At 43.7% G+C, this 18,416-nt stretch overlaps 2 protein-coding genes across 2 annotated transcripts in view; one reads left to right on the top strand and one right to left on the bottom strand.

The window, feature by feature from the left end:
• Nucleotides 1-4,372: 4,372 nt before the first annotated feature.
• Nucleotides 4,373-8,377, top strand: LOC143829076 (nucleoporin NUP35-like). The gene is made up of 4 exons (XM_077319377.1): nt 4,373-4,482; nt 4,562-4,690; nt 6,921-7,085; nt 7,790-8,377. Exons 2-4 carry the CDS (start codon nt 4,562-4,564, stop codon nt 7,865-7,867), a joined length of 372 nt encoding a protein of 123 aa, XP_077175492.1. The 5' UTR covers nt 4,373-4,482; the 3' UTR covers nt 7,868-8,377.
• A 5,998-nt stretch (nt 8,378-14,375) lies between these two features.
• Nucleotides 14,376-18,416, bottom strand: part of LOC143829079 (aldehyde oxidase 2-like) — a 43,524-nt gene continuing 39,483 nt past the window's right edge. The window contains exons 23-24 of the mRNA XM_077319379.1: nt 16,931-17,098; nt 14,376-16,146 (exon numbers count right to left, since the gene is read on the bottom strand). Coding sequence (XP_077175494.1) covers nt 16,093-16,146; nt 16,931-17,098 — 222 coding nt within the window. The 3' untranslated portion in view covers nt 14,376-16,092. The remainder of the gene's footprint in view (nt 16,147-16,930; nt 17,099-18,416) is intronic.

Raw genomic sequence — 18,416 nt, forward strand, 5'->3', positions numbered from 1 at the left:
GAGGGAAGGGAGGCCGAGAGAGCGCTTGGAGGCGACTAGCCCGAGGTCACCCAGCTGGCTGCATGTGGAGGAGGAGGGGGAGCGGGGGATCAAACCCGCTTCTCCAGATGACAGGCCGCTGCCCTTGACCGCACCACCACGCTGGCTCTCGGCAGCCTCTGCCCAAGCACGCAACTGCCCTGAGACCACCCCAGACCAGCTGGCGACTCCTGGGCCCGGCCGGTACCTGGCAGCGCTGCAGAGATTCCCAGAGCTTGCGAGGCTCTCCTGCTCCCTGCGGTGGCGGTGGTGCTGTTCCTGACGGCCGTCACAGGCAGCTTTGGCCATGGGGTGGCCTCCTTGGTCGTATCTGCCTGGCTTGTCCCAGCGGTGGTTTTGGGCAGTCGGCGCTGCGGCAGGAGGGGCAGCATGAGAGGAGGCGTCGGTGTCGGCTTCTGGTCCTCGGAGGACGCTGCCGGCTTGGTCAGAGGCGGGAGGTGCTCCGCATTCCTCCGGCCAGCTGGCTCTTGAGATCTGGCTTGGTGAGGGAGGCTTCGGCCTTGCCGATGGTCGGTTTTCTCACCCGAGGTGTTTGCATCGTTCTCAAGGCTCCTCCTTTTGAGCAGTTTGTCCTTTCTAGACACGGAACTCATCCTGCAATGGAGACATTTAGGGACTTTTTCCAAACTAACCAAACACAGTCAAGGAGACAGGGGAGTTTACTCCATCCTCGTTTCCCTCTCTTGATTGGCCTGCTGCTTTAGGATTTTGCCTCCGTTCGGCATGTTTGCTCCCCCTAGAGGCTGATTCAATCTTACATCAGTTTATGCCTGGCATACTGTGAGTTCCCCTGAGCTGTAGGAAGGGGCAGCACATAAAAGGGATTATTATGAGCGATGTGGAACATCTAATGGAAAGGGAAGTCTAGGGACATGACGTCCATAGTCCTGCCCCCGGGGACCTCGGCAGTAGAAGGACCGCGGCAGTGGCGCCTGAACACTGAGGTGCACTCATTGCTCTGGGGTCGTGGCTGCCGCTGCCAGTCCTCTGAGGCTGCTCCCACCCTGTGGAGAGTGGGGGAAGCCTCAGGAGACTGGCGGGGGTGGGGCCAGCCCAACACGACACGCCAGCAGGTAAAGAGAGGGGGTGGGGGTGGGGGGGGCAGGGGACAGGGATTCTTGTCCTTAATGTGGAAATTCTACAGAAGGGGCGAGAATAATTGTCTGTGGATTTAAAATAATAATAATAATAATAATAATAATAATAATAGAAGGAGAAGAAGAGTTGCTTTTTATTCCCCACGTTTCTCTCCCCAATGGAGTCTCAAAGCAGCTCATAGTTGCCTTCTCTTCCCCTGTGGGTGAGGTGATGCTGAGAGAGCTCTGAGAGAAGTGCTTTGTGAGAACTGACTAATCAGGACTGTGACTAGCTCATCCAGCTAGCTGCATGCAGAGGAGCAGGGAGTCACGCCTGGCTCTCCAGATTAGAAGCCACGGCTTTGAACCACACCACCAAGCTGGCTCTTAACAAGAACACCAAGAAGAAGAATATTGCCCTTCAGATTTTTATGCTGGACCTAAAGGAATGTAAGATCAAATCAACCAGTAACAGGAGAAAGAATCTGCAGAACAGGAAATAAAGATTCCTTGCCAAGAGGTGTAGAGGCCGAAGTCTGTAGACCTGACTTGTTGTCTCGAGAGGCCTGCTGCCTCCCTGGTGCACGCTTTAAGGATGGGACGGAACGGCTGGACAGGCTCCTCAAGCGCACTGATCATTACCCTTTCCTTCTTATCCATGTAGGAACACGTAATACTGCCCAGCAGAGCATGGAACCTATTAAGAAAGACTCTGTGGATCTGGGGGGAAGGGAAAGGGCCTGGGAGCACAGGTTGTGTTTTCATCAGTCCTTCCTGTAAGTGGCAAAAGACTACCCCCTCCCCGGGCCTCAGTAAAATTGTCAAGCGTTGACCGGTCCCCGAGGATAAAAAGTTTGGGGACTACTGAGTTAAAACACTCACCTTTTATTTCAGCTCGAAAGCTAATGCCCTCCCCTTGCCACGGGCTGTGGGAAAACTCATGAGATCACACCATTATTTGTGGCATCATCAGGTGGAGGTGATGTCAGGAGGGAGGGGAGGGGCTGTGGCTCACGGGCACCTCCCCCTCCCCCCTTGCAAGCCCCGCTGTGAAATCTGTGGGTTCAAAGACTAGGCCCTGAGAGTTCCCTTCAGCTCTTTATTGGGACCCCTCCTGATCCTACAGAGAACTGAAACTGAACGGGAGGATCCCTCCCACAGCTCTCCTGCCCGCCAGTGAGGGGCATGGGCACAGCAGGGGCAGGGAGCAGGATCTGGCCGTGGGGGTGGGAAAGACCCCTGACTGAGAACCCAGAGAGCGGCGGCCAGTCTGAGGAGACAAGACCCCCTGGAAGAGCCGAGGGTCTGGCTCGGCCCCAGGCAGCTTCGTCCGGTCTCCCCCTCCCCAAAATACCACCCTTCCCGCTCCTCTGCCCCCAAATCCAGGAATATCCTAACATGCTGTTTATTTATTTATTCTTTGATTTATATACCACCGCTCTCTTAGGCTTTTGGGTGTTTATAATAACACAGTAAAACCACACTACCTTTAAAATCCCCAATTCATTATGCTTTTGGATGCTTAGATTTAGATGAAGGGGGAATTAAAATTATAAGGAACGTTAACAACTTGAGAGGAGCAGATGACACCACTTTACTGGCAGAAATCAGTGAAGACTTGTAATGACTACTGATGAAGGTTGGAACAGAAAGTGCCAAAACAGGATTGCTGAACATCAAGGAAGCCAAAAGTAATGGACATTGGGGAGTTGCACAGCTTTAAGTTTGATGATGAAGAAATTGAAATGGTTCAGGTTTTCTATTCCTTAGCTCCATCATCAACCGAAAGGGTAATTGAGAATTTTTCTTCTGGTATAATTACTAGTTGTTTGTATATGAGTCACATTCTGCTAAAAAAGAAGTTGTTTCCTCTTATGCACCTTATAAGGTCACCCTTGCTAGCCAATCTAAGTATGCTATTTTATTCTACCCGATAGGCAGTGATTTTTGTTTGTTGACAATTTAAGTAAGGAGCATTAAGAGTCAGTTGGTTGCATCAAATGATGCTTAAAGCCCTCGAGGAAGACAGCAACCATGGCGGAAACTCTTACCTTTTCCAAAGTTGGAAAAAGCAGCATCACTTAAACCGAGGGTGGCTAAACTTTGGCTCTCCAGATGTCCAAGGACTGCAATTACCATGAGCCCCTGCCAGCACCATGCTGGTAGCAGGTTCATGGCAATTGTAGTCCATGGACATCTGGAGAGTCACAGTTTGGCCACCCCGGCTTAAACATTGATATTAAAACAAAGAACTATCTGAGTAAACATTGAACCCTGCTTGGAAATGCATAGAATCATAGAATCATAGAGTTGGAAGGGGTCATACAGGCCATCTAGTCCAACCCCCTGCTCAACGCAGGATCAGCCCTAAGCATCCTAAAGCATCCAAGAAAAGTGTGTATCCAACCTTTGCTTGAAGACTGCCAGTGAGGGGGAGCTCACCACCTCCTTAGGCAGCCTATTCCACTGCTGAACTACTCTGACTGAAAAATTTTGTCCCGATATCTAGCCTATATCGTTGTACTTGAAGTTTAAACCCATTACTGCATGTCCTCTCCTCTGCAGCCAACAGAAACAGCATCCTGCCCTCCTCCAAGTGACAACCTTTCAAATACTTAAAGAGGACTATCATGTCCCCTCTCAACCTCCTTTTCTCCAGGCTGAACATTCCCAAGTCCCTCAACCTATCTTCATAGGGCTTGGTCCCTTGGCCCCAGATCATCTTCGTCGCTCTCCTCTGTACCCTTTCAATTTTATCTACGTCCTTCTTGAAGTGCATCTGGCACTGAGCAGTACAGAAATGCTTATATTTCAGCTTCCTGCTCGAGGTAGCTTAGAATATTAAAACACGAGCCATTTGACATGAGTAGCACAAAAAAACTATCCAGAAAAACAAAACCAGATTCCCAATGAAAAGCCTTGGTAAAAAGATGTATTTTAGACTTGTGCCTAAATGAAAGTGAAGTAGGTACCAGGAGAGTCTCAAGGGAGAGGGCATTCCACAGGCACTTGTGTATGTGGGGCTGTATATTATGTTTGGCTCTGAACACCTCCCCATGATTCTTTGGTTGAGATAGCTATTAATCTTGTAATGCTGAGGCTAAAACGTAAGGCTATTAGATCGATGACAAGACTGATCTTCGTAGTAGTTGGGACGGCATCTGAAGATTGGCCAGGATTTGCAGTAGTATTTCTGCAAACGTTGCCAAGGGCCTAGTTAGATTTTCTATTGAAGGTTTAAAATTTTATTTTTGATACTTAATGAGTAACGTGAGGTTTTTCCTGTGACTGTTTCAGATTTCCTCAAGGATCCGCTTCCTATATTCTGCTACAGTTTGCACAGTATGGAAACATATTGAAGCATGTGGTAAGTCGAAAGTTGTGGCTTTTTAAAAATCGCCTCTTCGTTTTGGCTCCTGATGACCATTTCTCCTTGTTTTGTACAGATGTCCAACACAGGGAACTGGATGCATATCCATTACCAGTCGAAATTGCAGGCTCGGAAAGCCTTGAGCAAAGACGGAAGAATTTTTGGTGAATCTATCATGATCGGGGTAAAACCTTGTATCGATAAAGTGAGTTTATTTATTTTTTGTTATTTCTTGTCTTTTTTACTGGGACTCAAAAGTGGATTGCACAGAGTCAGTACAATCGATAGGATGGGACATTCATTAGACAATGAAATAGGATCTCAGTTGCAGAATCAACCAGAAGAAATTAAGAATTAAAAAAAAAAAAACAAGATGGAAGCAACACAAATTGTTAGCATATTTTATTTATTTATTAGATTAGATTTATAGGCCACCGCTCCTGGTCCAGCCATCTTGTGACAACTAACAACAGATATAAAATACAGTATTAAACATAACAACCTTAATATCCAAAATTAAAACCAAATGCAGCTACCACCCCCATGCCTAGTCCCTCCCTTCCGCCATACTTGCCTCTTATTGTTATGCCAATAAAGGTTTATACACACACACACACACACACACACGCATACACGCGTACATACATATATACACTAAATTTAAATACCAGCCATTTTAATAATCTACACCAAGTTTGATGCCCGAGGCGCTAGATGGGTTCTATTATAACCAGTTAGACACTGCCCTCTTCTGTGATTGGGGTGTATTTAAGGGGTTTTTACCATATGTTTTATTGGTTACTATGTGACATCTTTCTTTTTTCTGTAAACCACTGCCAGCCAGTTTTTTACTGAGAGTATGTGGTATATAAGCCTAAACATAAATAAATAAAATAAATAAAACCATAAATAAATAAAACCTAGTAGTGTATACAGTTAACTTTAGAAGAAGAGTTGGTTCTTATATGCCGCTTTTCTCTATCCGAAGGAGTCTCACAGCAGCTTACTGTCGCCTTCTCTTTCCTCTCCCCACAACAGACACCCTGTAAGGGAGGTGGGGCTGAGAGAGCCCTCATATTACTGCTCAAACAGAGCAGATTTATCAGTACTTGGTGAGCCCAGGGTCACCCAGCTGGCTGCATGTGGAGGAGGAGCGGGGAATCCAACCCAGGTCTCCAGATTCGAAGTCCGCACTCCTAACCACTACACCAAACTGAGGGGGTGAATGATTTTGTATAGCCTGTGCTCTTTATCTACTTAGAAAAGCCCTGCTGCATAATTTAGTTTGGCTCAGTTTGTGGAAAGCCAGAACAGTGGGAGTCTTCCTGACCTCCCTGGGCAGACCAATCTACAAGGTGCAACAGAGAAGGCACATGTATGGGCAATTGTTGATTTAGTGCATTTTCAGGTTGGCACCTGTAGAAGGCCCTGCTCAGATGTGTAAAGCTGATGTGGAACATTGGGGGGGGGGGAGGTGTCTCACAGATATGAGGGTCTAGCTGATGCATTCTGCAGCAACTGGCGTGTCCAAATTGATTTTGACGGGAGATCAAGACAGTAGTCTAGTCTTGATGTCACCATTGCATGGATCTAGGTGGCCATTTCAAAATAAATTCCTTTCTGTTTTGATGCTCTAAGGTGTATCCATTAAAGTGAAAATTTGGTGTTACTGGTCATTGGGGGATTGTCAGGCTTTATGGGGTTTTATGGTTTGCTTGTACACCGCCACGAGTCTTTCGAGAGGTGGCGGTATAGAAATCTAATAATATATATATATAAATGGTCACATACGGTAATAAGAAAAACATTATGACTAATTCAGGTAACAAGGCATAGGTGGGAATAACAATGTAGGGTTAATGGGGCCAGAGGAGCTTGGTACTGTATTTAATTGCATGTCAAAATGATCAAATAGGTGAGAGTCCTTTTTTTGATTGAATATAAACCAAAGAACAGTCTACTTTACATGCCCCAATTGTTTTTGTTTTTGGTTGAAATAAATTGTGTACCTTATGTTATGCACCATGGCAGGTTTTTCATTGAAACTGTATATTTTTACAAAAAAGTATTAATTATTTGCCCTAAAACGCAGAGATATAATAGCTAATAGCTGAACAAACATTTAAAAGCCTATTAATATTATCACATCCCCTTTTTTCTCAGCTCTGGGTATAGTTAGCTGGCTACTTGTCTGACATATGTGATGTCGCCTGGCCATCTCGCCTGCTAACTTCATGTAGTCTTGAATCATTGGCTAAGATGTTCCAGTAATCAGCAGCTAGGAGCGAAGACCTTTGTGCCTTCTTCCTTTGCTGAGATGAGAGAACCTCTCCAGACTATGAAATGTGAAATACGATCTCGTTGAGCTCTGGAAAAGATGATTCAAGAACTAGGATACAGTTTTTAACATTGGAATCTTCCATTTCTGCTTGCAGAGCGTGATGGAAAATACAGAGAGAAGTTCTGCATCCTCCCCTTCTTCCTCCTTCACGCCCCCAATGAAAACGCTAGGTACCCCCGTGCAGCCTTCGAGTGCTCAAAGGATTTCTACAATGAGGCCTCTTGCTACAGCCTATAAAGCTTCAACTAGCGACTATCAGGTATGTAGGAAGAGAAGTGAGGAAACTGTCCTGGTCACCTTAGCATTGGATGACAGGATTCTGGGCATTTATTTATTTTATTTGTAATTACATTTGGATACCGCCGCTCCCAGCAAAAGCAGGTTCACGGCATAAGACAATAAAGCATTTAAAACATCTTAACATTATCGCAATGAAACAATAAGCCCCCCCCAAACCTAATAAAGTTAAGATGGCGGTAGGAATTCCTCTGCTGCAGGTGTAGCCAGTATAGGCCAGAAAACTGGGAATGAAAGGAAAAAAGAGAAACAGGTAGAAACGAACGGTAGATTTTGGCCGGCCTAATACCGTGGCCTAAGACCAGGGCCGGGGGTAGATACCAGATTTATTCATTGCACTGAGCCTCAACCAAGCGCCTGGTGGAAGAGCTCCATCTTGCAGGCCCTGTGGAACCCAGGGATTTCTGACAGGGCCCACAGTTCTTCAGGGAGCTCATCAAGGCCAGTTGCACTTCCCGGAGCCCCAGGACCATCAGCAGATTCATACCCGCAGAGCAAAGCACCCTGGCGGGGGGGAGGGCATAAGGAGATAAGTGGTCCCGTAGGTAGGTAGGACCCAGGCTGCTTATTTGGTAGGACCCAAGCTGCATTGTTGAAAAGAACAGTAAACAGCTAGCGAGGCAAATATTATCTCTTGCTTACCCTGCGTCTGACTCTCTTTTCTAGGTGGTTTCTGACAGACTGACTCCTCGGAAAGACGAAAGCATTGTGTCCAAAGCTATGGAGTACATGTTTGGCTGGTAGGAAGAGACGCCAGAGTCAGCTTTGCTGGAGGGTATTACAGGACCCCTGATTAGTTGTATAAACTGTTCACAGGAGCATTTCAGATGTCCTGCCTTTGAAAAAGGAACTTGACACACATGTGTTTTGCACTTTAAAGAGCAGCTGAATGTACACCCCTTTGAAGCTGTTCAACCATTGCGGTTCGTGTTTTGACAGTCTGTCTTGGACAGCGATCGCATGACTCAAGCGAACACTGACTTTTCATATCAGTCTTGCTTTCCAAACCTTGTAGCATCCTTTATAATTGCCTGATGGCATGATGGTCTTCTTCCAAAAATATGGTATCCTTTGCTACAGCCTTAAAGTCAATATTGGTCATTGTGTAAAGAGGCATAAGTAGGCTTTAACAATTTTAAACCAAATATTTTAGTTCGACTGCTCTTTCCTACGTCGATCAGTGTTTATTCTAAACCATCAGGTGTCCCAAAAGTTTTTAAAGATCTTTCTTAATAAAAATTGTGGTGCTACAGATATGTACGACTGGTTTGTGTGATTCAATTCAATACACACTGGCTCTGTGCAAATACCACTGTTACCTGGAAACCCTTGAATTTGGGACAGAACTACCTTTCATAGTTCATTATTGCAAAAACCATGGAATTGAGCTTCTTTGGGAAAGTTCTAAAGCAGGGGCGGCCAAACGGTGGCTCTCCAAATGTCCATGGACTGCAATTCCCATGAGCCCATGCCAGCACCATGCTTGTACATGAAATCTTATATCTTGAAGAAAACTTTGTTGGTGTTAAAGGTGCCACTGGACTCAAAGTTCGGTAAGCTGAAGACTATTACCCTCATGGGATTAGATATTAAAACACTAATAAGCGCTTTGTACTGGTAGGAATGTTGGTTCACGTTTTGCCTAGCTTTGTTGCTTTGACATCTCCCTTTAAAGTAAAGATTGCGGTTATGTTTGATCTATGAAGGCTAAAGATTTTCCTGCTGTTTTGCTGAAAAGTCACCTGATTGATTGAAGTGCCTAAAAAAAATCTTTAAAGCTTTCATGCAACTCTCCATGGTAAATGAATCCTTTTTTCATAGTAGCTTCCTTCTCTTGCACAACAGATTGTTGGTACGTAGCCATTTCATTTCAGTTTATATCAGTGGTCCCCAACCCCCACTCCGGGGACCGGGACCGGTCCGTAGATCAGTTGGTATCGGGCTGCGTCTCCTCCTCCTCCCCAGCTGCTGCCTGGGGGGCTGCCCAGCCACTCTGCCCCCGGCTCACCTTTGGTGCTCTCCAGCGGCCGCCATAGCTGGGGCTCCCCCTCGGCGTGGCACTGCGCAGCTGCTGGCGGCAGCGCCCCCCAGTGGGTGGCGGGAAGTCAGGGGCGCCAGTGGAAAAGCAAGTGGAGCAGGGGCTCAGGCGGTGGCGACGTCCCTTGGCAAAAGACTACACCCCCGGGCCTCAGTGAAATTGTCAAGTGTTGACCGGTCCTCCGTGATAAAAAGGTTGGGGACCACTGGGTTAAACTACATGTAATTTCCTATTCACCATAAAGGTGACGTTTGTTAAATATTCTCAGCTGAATCGATTAGGTGTTTTGCGTCTAGGTCTCAGGAAAGCTTTCTCAACCAGGTTTCATGAAACCCTAGGGGTGCACCTTGAGGTGAGCTAGAATTTCAGGCTATAATTGCATCCATAACATTAACTAAGAAATGTTTAATGAAGTTTCTCAATGACATGGAAACAGGAAGACGCCCAGGAGAATTCAAGAAAGCAAAAATAGCCAGTATTCTGAAACCTGGACAACCAAAGCAACTGGCAACAAGTTGCAGACCTATTTCCCTTCTGAGCTCCTTGAGAGGCTAATCCTGAATAGAATGGGTGATAGAATTGAACATTTCCCTATAGAGGAAGCAGAATTTAAACTCTGTTGTAGTTATGAAAGCCATGTTCTCAGCTTAAATTTTTTTTATTGAGGCAGGGTATCAGAACTGTCTTAAGACTTCAGCAGTTTTCATTGATCTGATTGTAGTTTATGATGCCATCACGAGGGATGGATTGCTGTAAAAGTTTTCCCCTGCAGAACATTATTTCAAGTCCTTAATACCATGCTGATTGATAGGACTTTCCAAGTTGTTATGGGTCAGTCATTTAACAAGTAGAAGAACCTAAATAATAATAGTCTACCCCAGGGCTCAGTCCTTCCTTCAGTCTTTTTCAACTTGTACATCTCTGATATCACCTGTACTATGTCCCTTTTCTACAAAATATGCTACTAAAGGTGCTTCTATGATTTTAATGTGGATTTCTTTTACCTATGTTTTATAATGTGTGTTTTTATAGCATGTACAATCATCCCAACATGGAAGCTAGCACGGGCATAAAAAGACATAAGGTAAAGGTATCTCCTGTGCAAGCACAGAGTTATGTCTGACCCTTGGGGTGACGCCCTCTAGTGTTTTCTTGGCAGACTCAATACAGGGTGGTTTTTCCATTTCCTTCCCCAGTCAGTCATTACGGTTTTACTCCCCAGCAAGCTGGGTACTCATTTTACTGACCTTGGAAGGATGGAAGGCTGAGTCCCACTCTATGCCACAAGAGGCTCTAAAAAGACATACATTATCCTTTTAGTGTTACAGTTTGTAAAATGACATACATTGACTGCACATACATCCTATGGATGTTCAAACTTTTCATCTCGTGAGTGGACTGAAATAATTTGCACTGCATGGAAAAAAAAATGTATTCTCTGTAGTCATGTACAGAGTTCCAGTTATTTTTGAGCTTACAGAACAAAACACTACACATTTTTCTTAACTGTGCTAGTGATGGGCAAAGAAACCCAATTTTGGGTTCGGGGCAATTCAGCACATCCCGAATCTCAATTTTGGTACAATTCAGGTTCAACTTGATTTGGGAAGGCTGAATTTTCTGGCTCGGATGCATTTTAAAAAGACCAAAGTCCATTTAAACCCCCTCAGAGCCACCAAACAGCTGCTCCATGGAGAGGCTTCTTACAATTCTTGGCAAGAATGTTGAAGGCTGCAAAGCAATCTTTTATATCTAATGAATGTCTTTCAGCAGCATGTTTCTCGTGCCAGAGGGAATTCTCTCACCTTACCCAAACAGATTCCTTAGTATCCAACCTGGTAAGCGTGGATTTCCTCAATCTTCCTTTGCAGACTAGATCTCTTATAGAATGATAGCATTTTGCTAACTACTCATCCATTGAATATGGCATATCATGTTGTGCATAGATCCCCTTCTCTAAAAAAAAAACCCTTCACATATGCTTCATACTATGGAGGGTGACTGCCATCTAGTGATGCTTTGCTGAAGGTGTTTAGCTATGTAAGGAACCAGAAAGATGGCCGCTGTTCAATAGCAACATGGCACAGCCCAATTGCTGCTGATGTCAATCATCTGACAGCAATAGTGGTGTAAGTGGAGCAGCTGTGTGATCCTCCCAGCCTTCAATTAGATGGGCTCATATGCATACTAGGTACGTTCTGAGAAAATCCTATTTAATTTTGCATTTCATAAAGGTAAAGGTATCCCTTGTGCAAGTACCGGGTCATATCTGACCCTTGGGGTGACGCCCTCCAGCGTTTTCATGGCCGACTCAATACGGGGTGGTTTGCCAGTGCCTTCCCCAGTCATTACCGTTTACCCCCCAGCAAGCAGGGTACTCATTTTACCGACCTCGGAAGGATGGAAGGCTGAGTCAACCTTGAGCCGGCTGCTGGGATTGAACTCCCAGCCTCATGGGCAGAGCTTTCAGACTGCATGTCTGCTGCCTTAACACTGCGCCACAAGAGGCATTTCATAGCAGCTAGTTATTATAGGCATTGATTGCCTGAAATGAGGCAGTGAAACTGACTGCCGAAGTTTTAGACATGTCTCCCTGAGCGTTTGCATGATACGAAAATGAGATGTGAATGCTACGTGAAGTTTGGCGGCATTTTTAGTTATTGAATGAGCTGACGGGTTCTTCAGTGGTGCCTGCGTATTGTACAGGGAAGTAGAAGATGAAATAGTCCAAAGTGTGGGAGAGAATCTGCACACCTGTCAAGCAGATGCTGTGAAAACCCTACAGATCCCCCCCCCCCAGGCAGGGAGAGACCCAGCTGGTCAAGATACCAGACCTCAAGGAAGAAAATGCATTTACATTTTTATTCCACTTTCCCTTCCAAAGAACTCAGAACGGTGTTCACAGCCCCCCCCTCCCAATACATTAGATTAGATATAGATTCCCTTTAATGGCATAAAAATTCAAGTAGAAAGAGATAGCCACGACTCCGATGAACATAGCTGGTGTGCAATAAAACCTGTTAAACAGGTTAGCATTTCTGCAAGCACAAAAAATTAAATTTTAACATTGAACCAAGTACATTGAGAACTTTAGATAGTAAAGCACGATTGTTTTCATTTAGCAGAGCATTAAGGATTTGATGTTGATTTTTGCCCTAATTTGGTTATGTAGGCCTCAACTGGGGAACATTGACTGCAGAGGGCCGTACAGATGAGGGGGGTGTGGGGGAGGGTGTCGGGGGCACCACAGCCATGCAGGCAAAGTCTGCATAGTAGGTTAGGCGGAAAGAGGATAACCAGCCAAGGGTCTCCCAGTGAGTGGGCATCATGCTGCACAATGTAGAAACCTTTAACCACCAGCACCACTAGAGGTCAGAAGGGAGCTACGGATTGAGTCTTCTTGACTCTAACCTGCCCTTAAGTTAAAATAGTTTGCTAAGCTGCTGTTTCTTACCCAAGCCTGCCCCAGCAAGTAACCTTTTAAAGGAAAGGTCTTTCCCAGCACCTTTAAAACATAATATGGCTCAAATTAGAATGACAGTGATGCACTGAATGCTTTAAGATGCTTTAATGTACAGTAATTAGTCATTATAACTCTATCACTATCTCTCTTTAACTCTTTCTCACTCTGTTTCTTTATATTTATGTCTCTACCTATATCATTCTCTCTCTCTCTCTCTCTCTCTTGCTATCTCTTTTTATCTTTATCAAACTCTGTCTCTCTCTAATCAAACTAACTTTCTCTCTGTATAGATCTTTTTTCTCTCTTTCTCTGTTTACCTTTATGTCTACCTCTATCTTAAGGTGACCAGATTGTCCCACTTTAGGAGGGACATCTGGGGGTACCTGGCAAATTGTATTTAAGTTGAAATTAAAAATCTATATATTTCAATACAATTTTTGCGTTCTATGCATTCTATGAAACTTTTTGTCGCTCCATATAGACTGAATTTTTAATCAAAGACCCCCCCCCCCCCCGTCAATGGTGTCCTGCTTTACTAATGTTAAAATCTTGGTCACCTTATTCTATCTTAACCTCTCTTTCTTTGTCTATATAGCTATCCTTATATCTCTCTGTGTTTGTCTCTCTCTCTCTCTGTCTCATTATCTTTGCTTTTCTATCTCTTTAATCTATACATCTGTCTATTTATATTTATTTATATCTCTTTTCTCTCAATGTATCTCTTTATGACTATATATTTCTCCCTTTCTCTCTCAAAATTTCTCTGTTTATCCTGCTCATTCTCTCTCACTCTTCATTGATTTTTGCAACTACACCAGTATACTTCCCACCATATTTCTTGCACAATCACAGTTGTCATGCTTTTCAAAATTTTCTACTTCTGCCAAAGGGAAAAAACGTCAAAATCTTTTGCCTTGACAACCAGTGACATATGCAGGTCTTCTCCTAGTTCTTTGCCTGGTGATTGTAGAGGCAGATACACTGACATGACTAACACGAGATGCCTTCTCAGGGCATATTTCCTCCATTAATTTAACCATCCAGTTCTTAACAAATTCACCATTAGAGAATGGTCAACCACTTTCAGCAATACATTTAGCAACATGATAGCTGGCCCGCACAGTAGTCAGGTTCTCTTCAACATGCTTTCTAAAACTATATTTCTGCAAAAACATTGACTTTTTCAGAGAGTATCTTGTTCATGCGCATCTCTCCTTCATATATTGAGTAGCTCTTGTGACTTTAATGATTGCTAATTTCATTTCCTTATCCATTATTATTAGGAAAAGGTTAGTTTCAAGTATGGCTGAGGAATCCTTATTTTATGTATAATAATTTTATTCCACTTCGTTTATTTTATTCTGCACTTGCAATTTTCTTGTAATTTTCTTATTGTGATCACTTGTTTATACTGTGACATATATATGTATATATATTTTCATTTTACTGTTTTAACGTTTTGTTTGCAAAACGTTAAAATTGTTTAAATAAATCAAAAATTAGTCTTCTGACGAGTGTTCCCAGTAAGGCTTTTAAATAGATACACTGAAGCAAGTAGCCTTCTGAAGTTGAAGGATAGCTGGACTTCTCCGTTTACTTTGCTCGACTGATATCTGGTGGTTTCTGCCTTCTTCCATGTTCTGCCACTCATGAAGATGCCAGTGAATCCATGAATATATACTGTTACGTTAAATGAAAATTCTGAAAATAATCAAGTTTTACTCCAGCCAGGACACAGACAAAGGGATTAATTATTGGAAAAGTTTTCTTTATTTTCAGAATTACAATGCAAAGTATCCTCCAACATGTCTTGTGGCAATTAAAACAATGCATATTTCAGTTACAATTTAATAAGCAAAAGCTTGTCAGTGGAGTTTTCAGGAAGCTCTTTTGCAAGTAAAAGTCCCAGGATGACTTCAGTGATGGCTGCCAAAATGAGGGGAGGGACTTAGTTGGCGCTAAATTTCTCAACCTCCAGGTGGGGCCTGCAAATGTCCTGGAATTACAACTGATCACCAGTCTGCAGAAATCACTTCCCCTGGAGAAAAATGGCTGCCATGAAGGGTGTTCTTCGTACTACTATACACTGCTAAGGTCCCGTCCCAACCGTTCCCCGAACCCTGTCCTCCCTAGGATCCGCCCCAAAAATCTCCAGGAATTTCCCTATCCAGAGTTGGCAAACTTAGCTGGAGCTGACTCTTGGCACAATGGAAGGAAGCATAGCTGCCATTCATAATGGCGCACAACAGAACTTAAAGGCATAAAACCAAAAGTCTAAAGTAATTACTATTGACCCCCACCAATAGTTAATACGTTTCTATACAGTACACATTATAGTTACATATCATGACAGGGCGCATAATTGTAGTTTACACTCCATGTAATCTCATTTTCCCATGTGACAGGATTCACATCTCTAAAATAGTTTTCTCAGGATCTATGGGGAGTATTGGCTGAAACTTCCACAGGCGGATACCATTATATCATTTGGGAGTTGACAGAATCCCCCCAAACATCTAAACCCGAAGCCAAACTAAGGTTCTGAAGTTTATTTTGAGGTCAGGCGGCAATGAAAATGAAGCAGAAAGTGCCTCAACTAGAAGGGCTCCACATAATAATCCGAACATGAGGTACAGTCTTCTGTGTATTATTTATTTATTTAATTTATATCCCGCTTTTTCCTCCAATGGGGAACTAATGAAACTTACATCATTCTCTGTTTTATCTTCACAAGAACCCTGTGAGGAAGGCTAGGGCAAGAGTGTGCAATTGGCCCCAATGTCCCCCCAGAAGGTTCCATGGCAGAGTGGGGATTCGAACTTGGGTTTCCCAGATCTTAGTGTGATGCTTTAACCACTACACCCACTGAAGTGACACCTTAGATGTTATTTCAGTATATCCAGAGGAGGCCTATTATTAATAATCTTTGAGTAAATATAAGACTCAAATGATTAGAACAGCACAGGAACAGATTGCTATAGGAGCTGCTATTTATGTATTTGTGCTATTGATGTATGGCTATTAAATTTAGATAACTAATTTGTATGAGGTAAATGATCAAACAAAGATCTTAACAAGGTGACTGGCTTGAGCAAATGGTCTTAGTTTTGGAGTCCTGTGTTATGAAATGTAAATCTTAGCTGGTTTGAAAGAGACTTAAAAAAAACAGCATGGAATCATGTTTCATATCTTGCAGGGCTTGCTCGTGCCCAGAAAAACTTGCTATTCGGTGAAATCTGTCATCTTTTGCGGAAATTGTACATAGCCTTTAGTAATGTTTTCAGGTTAAAAAGCTCAGGATGCAGTTTTACCACACTGTTTAATGATATTTAGAATTTCCTATCCCTTTGTAATCTAAAATATTTCCTATCTGAAAGAATGATATAGTTTCTGTGATTTGACTTGGAATCACAGGTCAACAATTTACTAAGGCAGTCACAAGGTTCTGGAGGGGGGGACCTGAATATTTCAATTTGTATCAATAGCCCATGGTTTAAAGGTCCCAGGTACATCCTTTGGAATCTAAAAGAAAAGAACAATATTTTTTTAAGTGTGAATGTTATGATATGCATTCAAAATCAAGTCCCATCATTCCATCCTTCCTGGCACATTGCTTTTAAATTTAAAATCCTTCAAGAGACCTCATCTCAGATCACCCCCCCCCCCCCTCTCCAGTCTCACCTAGGGTTTTCTGCATTCTTGTTTTCCTTGCTTGTGAGTTACTGTTGCTTCAGGGGGCATTCTCTGTTCCACGTGTGTTTTACTCCCTCTAGTGGCTGATGCAGTATTACATCACATTATGTCTGGTCTATCTGCGAATTTAAACCGAAGGTTTTTAATGCCGGACAGAAACCGATAGAATATTGAATGAACCACTAGCTGGAGGAAAACTTGTGTGGAAAGGAGCCGTGAAGCAACGGGAACTCACAAGACCAGAAAATGAGAATGTGGGAAGGCACTCAGTTTCCCTTTAAGTCTGCTAAACAAGTCCCATTTCCTGCCTTCTATCCAGCATGTCTCCGTGTGGGATTCTGTGCAGGTCCACATCCATTCCATCCATTGTCAATCTCTTGCTCCTCTATTAACAATGTCCTCTTAGTGATATTGATATAGAGGTGGATAGATGGGTATAAATTCCCAGAGGGGAAACGGTTTTGTTGGTTGGACTAGATTTAAACTGGTGTCTTGTAGCACATTAAAGACTAACAGCATTTTATTCCTGCAGAATGTTCATGGTCTAGAGCCCACTTCTTTAGATGCAACGGCCTGATACCCACTAGGCAAAGGATATTGAGAAAGTGGTTACCATCTCTGTAAAATAATCAGCACAGGCCATGCGAATCCTTTCTCCATTCAATGGGCTCTTCAGTGGAAAAACGCCATTCAGGCCTCTTTCCTTCCGGGCAGAAGCTACGGCATCCTTGATTGCAAAGAATACAGAAGATCCTAGAAATACACCAGCTTCTCCCATACTCTGTAAGAAGAAAAAAATCAACAACAGGTTTTTTTTTGGAAATAGGATTAGAAAAAAGAAACACTGGTGGTTGGTACACAGTGACCTTTTCCTTGTGAGGGGAGAAGGCTGGGTCAGTGCTGGTCTGGCAACAGGGCTAATCCTGTTTCCAGATAACTTTGGTGCTGGCCCGGCCAAAATCAGGCCCTCCATTGTCTCACAGCAAGGGAATGTAGGTATTTCCGCATTCTCTTTTTTTGCAGCAGGTGCCAATGGGGCCCATCTCAGGCCAGGCCCATGTGGAAGATGAAGAGCTGAGCCTTCTAGGCTTGTCTCCTCGCCTGCCTATGGCATCCCAGAAGGGACAAAAAAAAGGCCCCAGTCAGCTCTGCAATGCTTCACGGCACCGCAGAGCCGACTGGGGCTTTAAAAGTTTTCCATGAAAATATCCCCCTCCCCGGCGGCAGAACCTCTCCACCCTGGCTGACTCATGTGAAGGCAGCAGTCTAGGGGAGACCGGGTCTGGCAGGGAGAATGTTCCCTGTCCAGACCCGGGAAGTGGTGGGGCTAACTGCTGCATCCAAAGAATTGCCAGTGGCCCAGTCCAACTGCTACTGTGCAGAATGGGTCAATGTTATTTAAAGTCATTCAGAAGTTCAGATTGAGTCTAACTGAAGAGTTGGCCAAGTAAGTCTGGACATTTAATATTTTGAAAGACACTGGCTTTCTTTCAAGTCACAGCTGCCTTCCAGATACAAAAAGCTTAAAGACAAAGACCCGGCCAAATAAAAATTGAAAATAAAGGTTCCAGAAATCACCTTTGCTTTTCAGAGAAGCATAGACCTTTCCTTGTAGTGTTATAGCCAGTTAAAGAAACATTTTGTTAGAGAAGCCACAGTCTAGATTAAATCTAAGAATCCTGGTGCCCCGCTTGACAGATAAGACCCCAATTGTAAAAAAACAGCTTTTTGGAGTAAAGGTGAAAGATACAGATTTTGATGCACAGAAGTATAGTTGGGTTTATTAGCATAATAAAATCACCACCCACTCCTGGGTGGACTTAGCTTTTTAATGCACATGCGATTGTATGGAGTTGTACGTTTCGGGTGTAAAAGGTGTCTTGGCCCAGGAACGTTCTGGGAGGTACAGTTTAAATGTGATCTTACTGGATGAACTGTGTAAAGGACTGCTTTGGACTAGCAAGTTTTGAGAAAGATTGAGGTCTTCACCAAAGAGGACTAAGCTTTCTCCTTATCAGCACTGATATAGGTCATTCTTTCTTATTCAAGTCTGTTTGTGAATTTATTTGGCCTAACAGGAGGAAGGAAAAGCTGTTTGT

The sequence above is a fragment of the Paroedura picta genome, chromosome 2 (genome assembly GCF_049243985.1).
Source record: "Paroedura picta isolate Pp20150507F chromosome 2, Ppicta_v3.0, whole genome shotgun sequence".
NCBI lineage: Eukaryota > Metazoa > Chordata > Lepidosauria > Squamata > Gekkonidae > Paroedura > Paroedura picta.

What these genes read in the sequence shown, in the direction of transcription:
- LOC143829076 (XM_077319377.1), top strand. Translation starts at nt 4,562, where the DNA reads ATGTCCAACACAGGGAACTGGATGCATATCCATTACCAGTCGAAATTG. An exon ending in TAAAACCTTGTATCGATAAA is followed by an intron (nt 4,691 to 6,920) that starts GTGAGTTTATTT and finishes TTCTGCTTGCAG; the next exon opens with AGCGTGATGGAAAATACAGA. An exon ending in CTTCAACTAGCGACTATCAG is followed by an intron (nt 7,086 to 7,789) that starts GTATGTAGGAAG and finishes TCTCTTTTCTAG; the next exon opens with GTGGTTTCTGACAGACTGAC.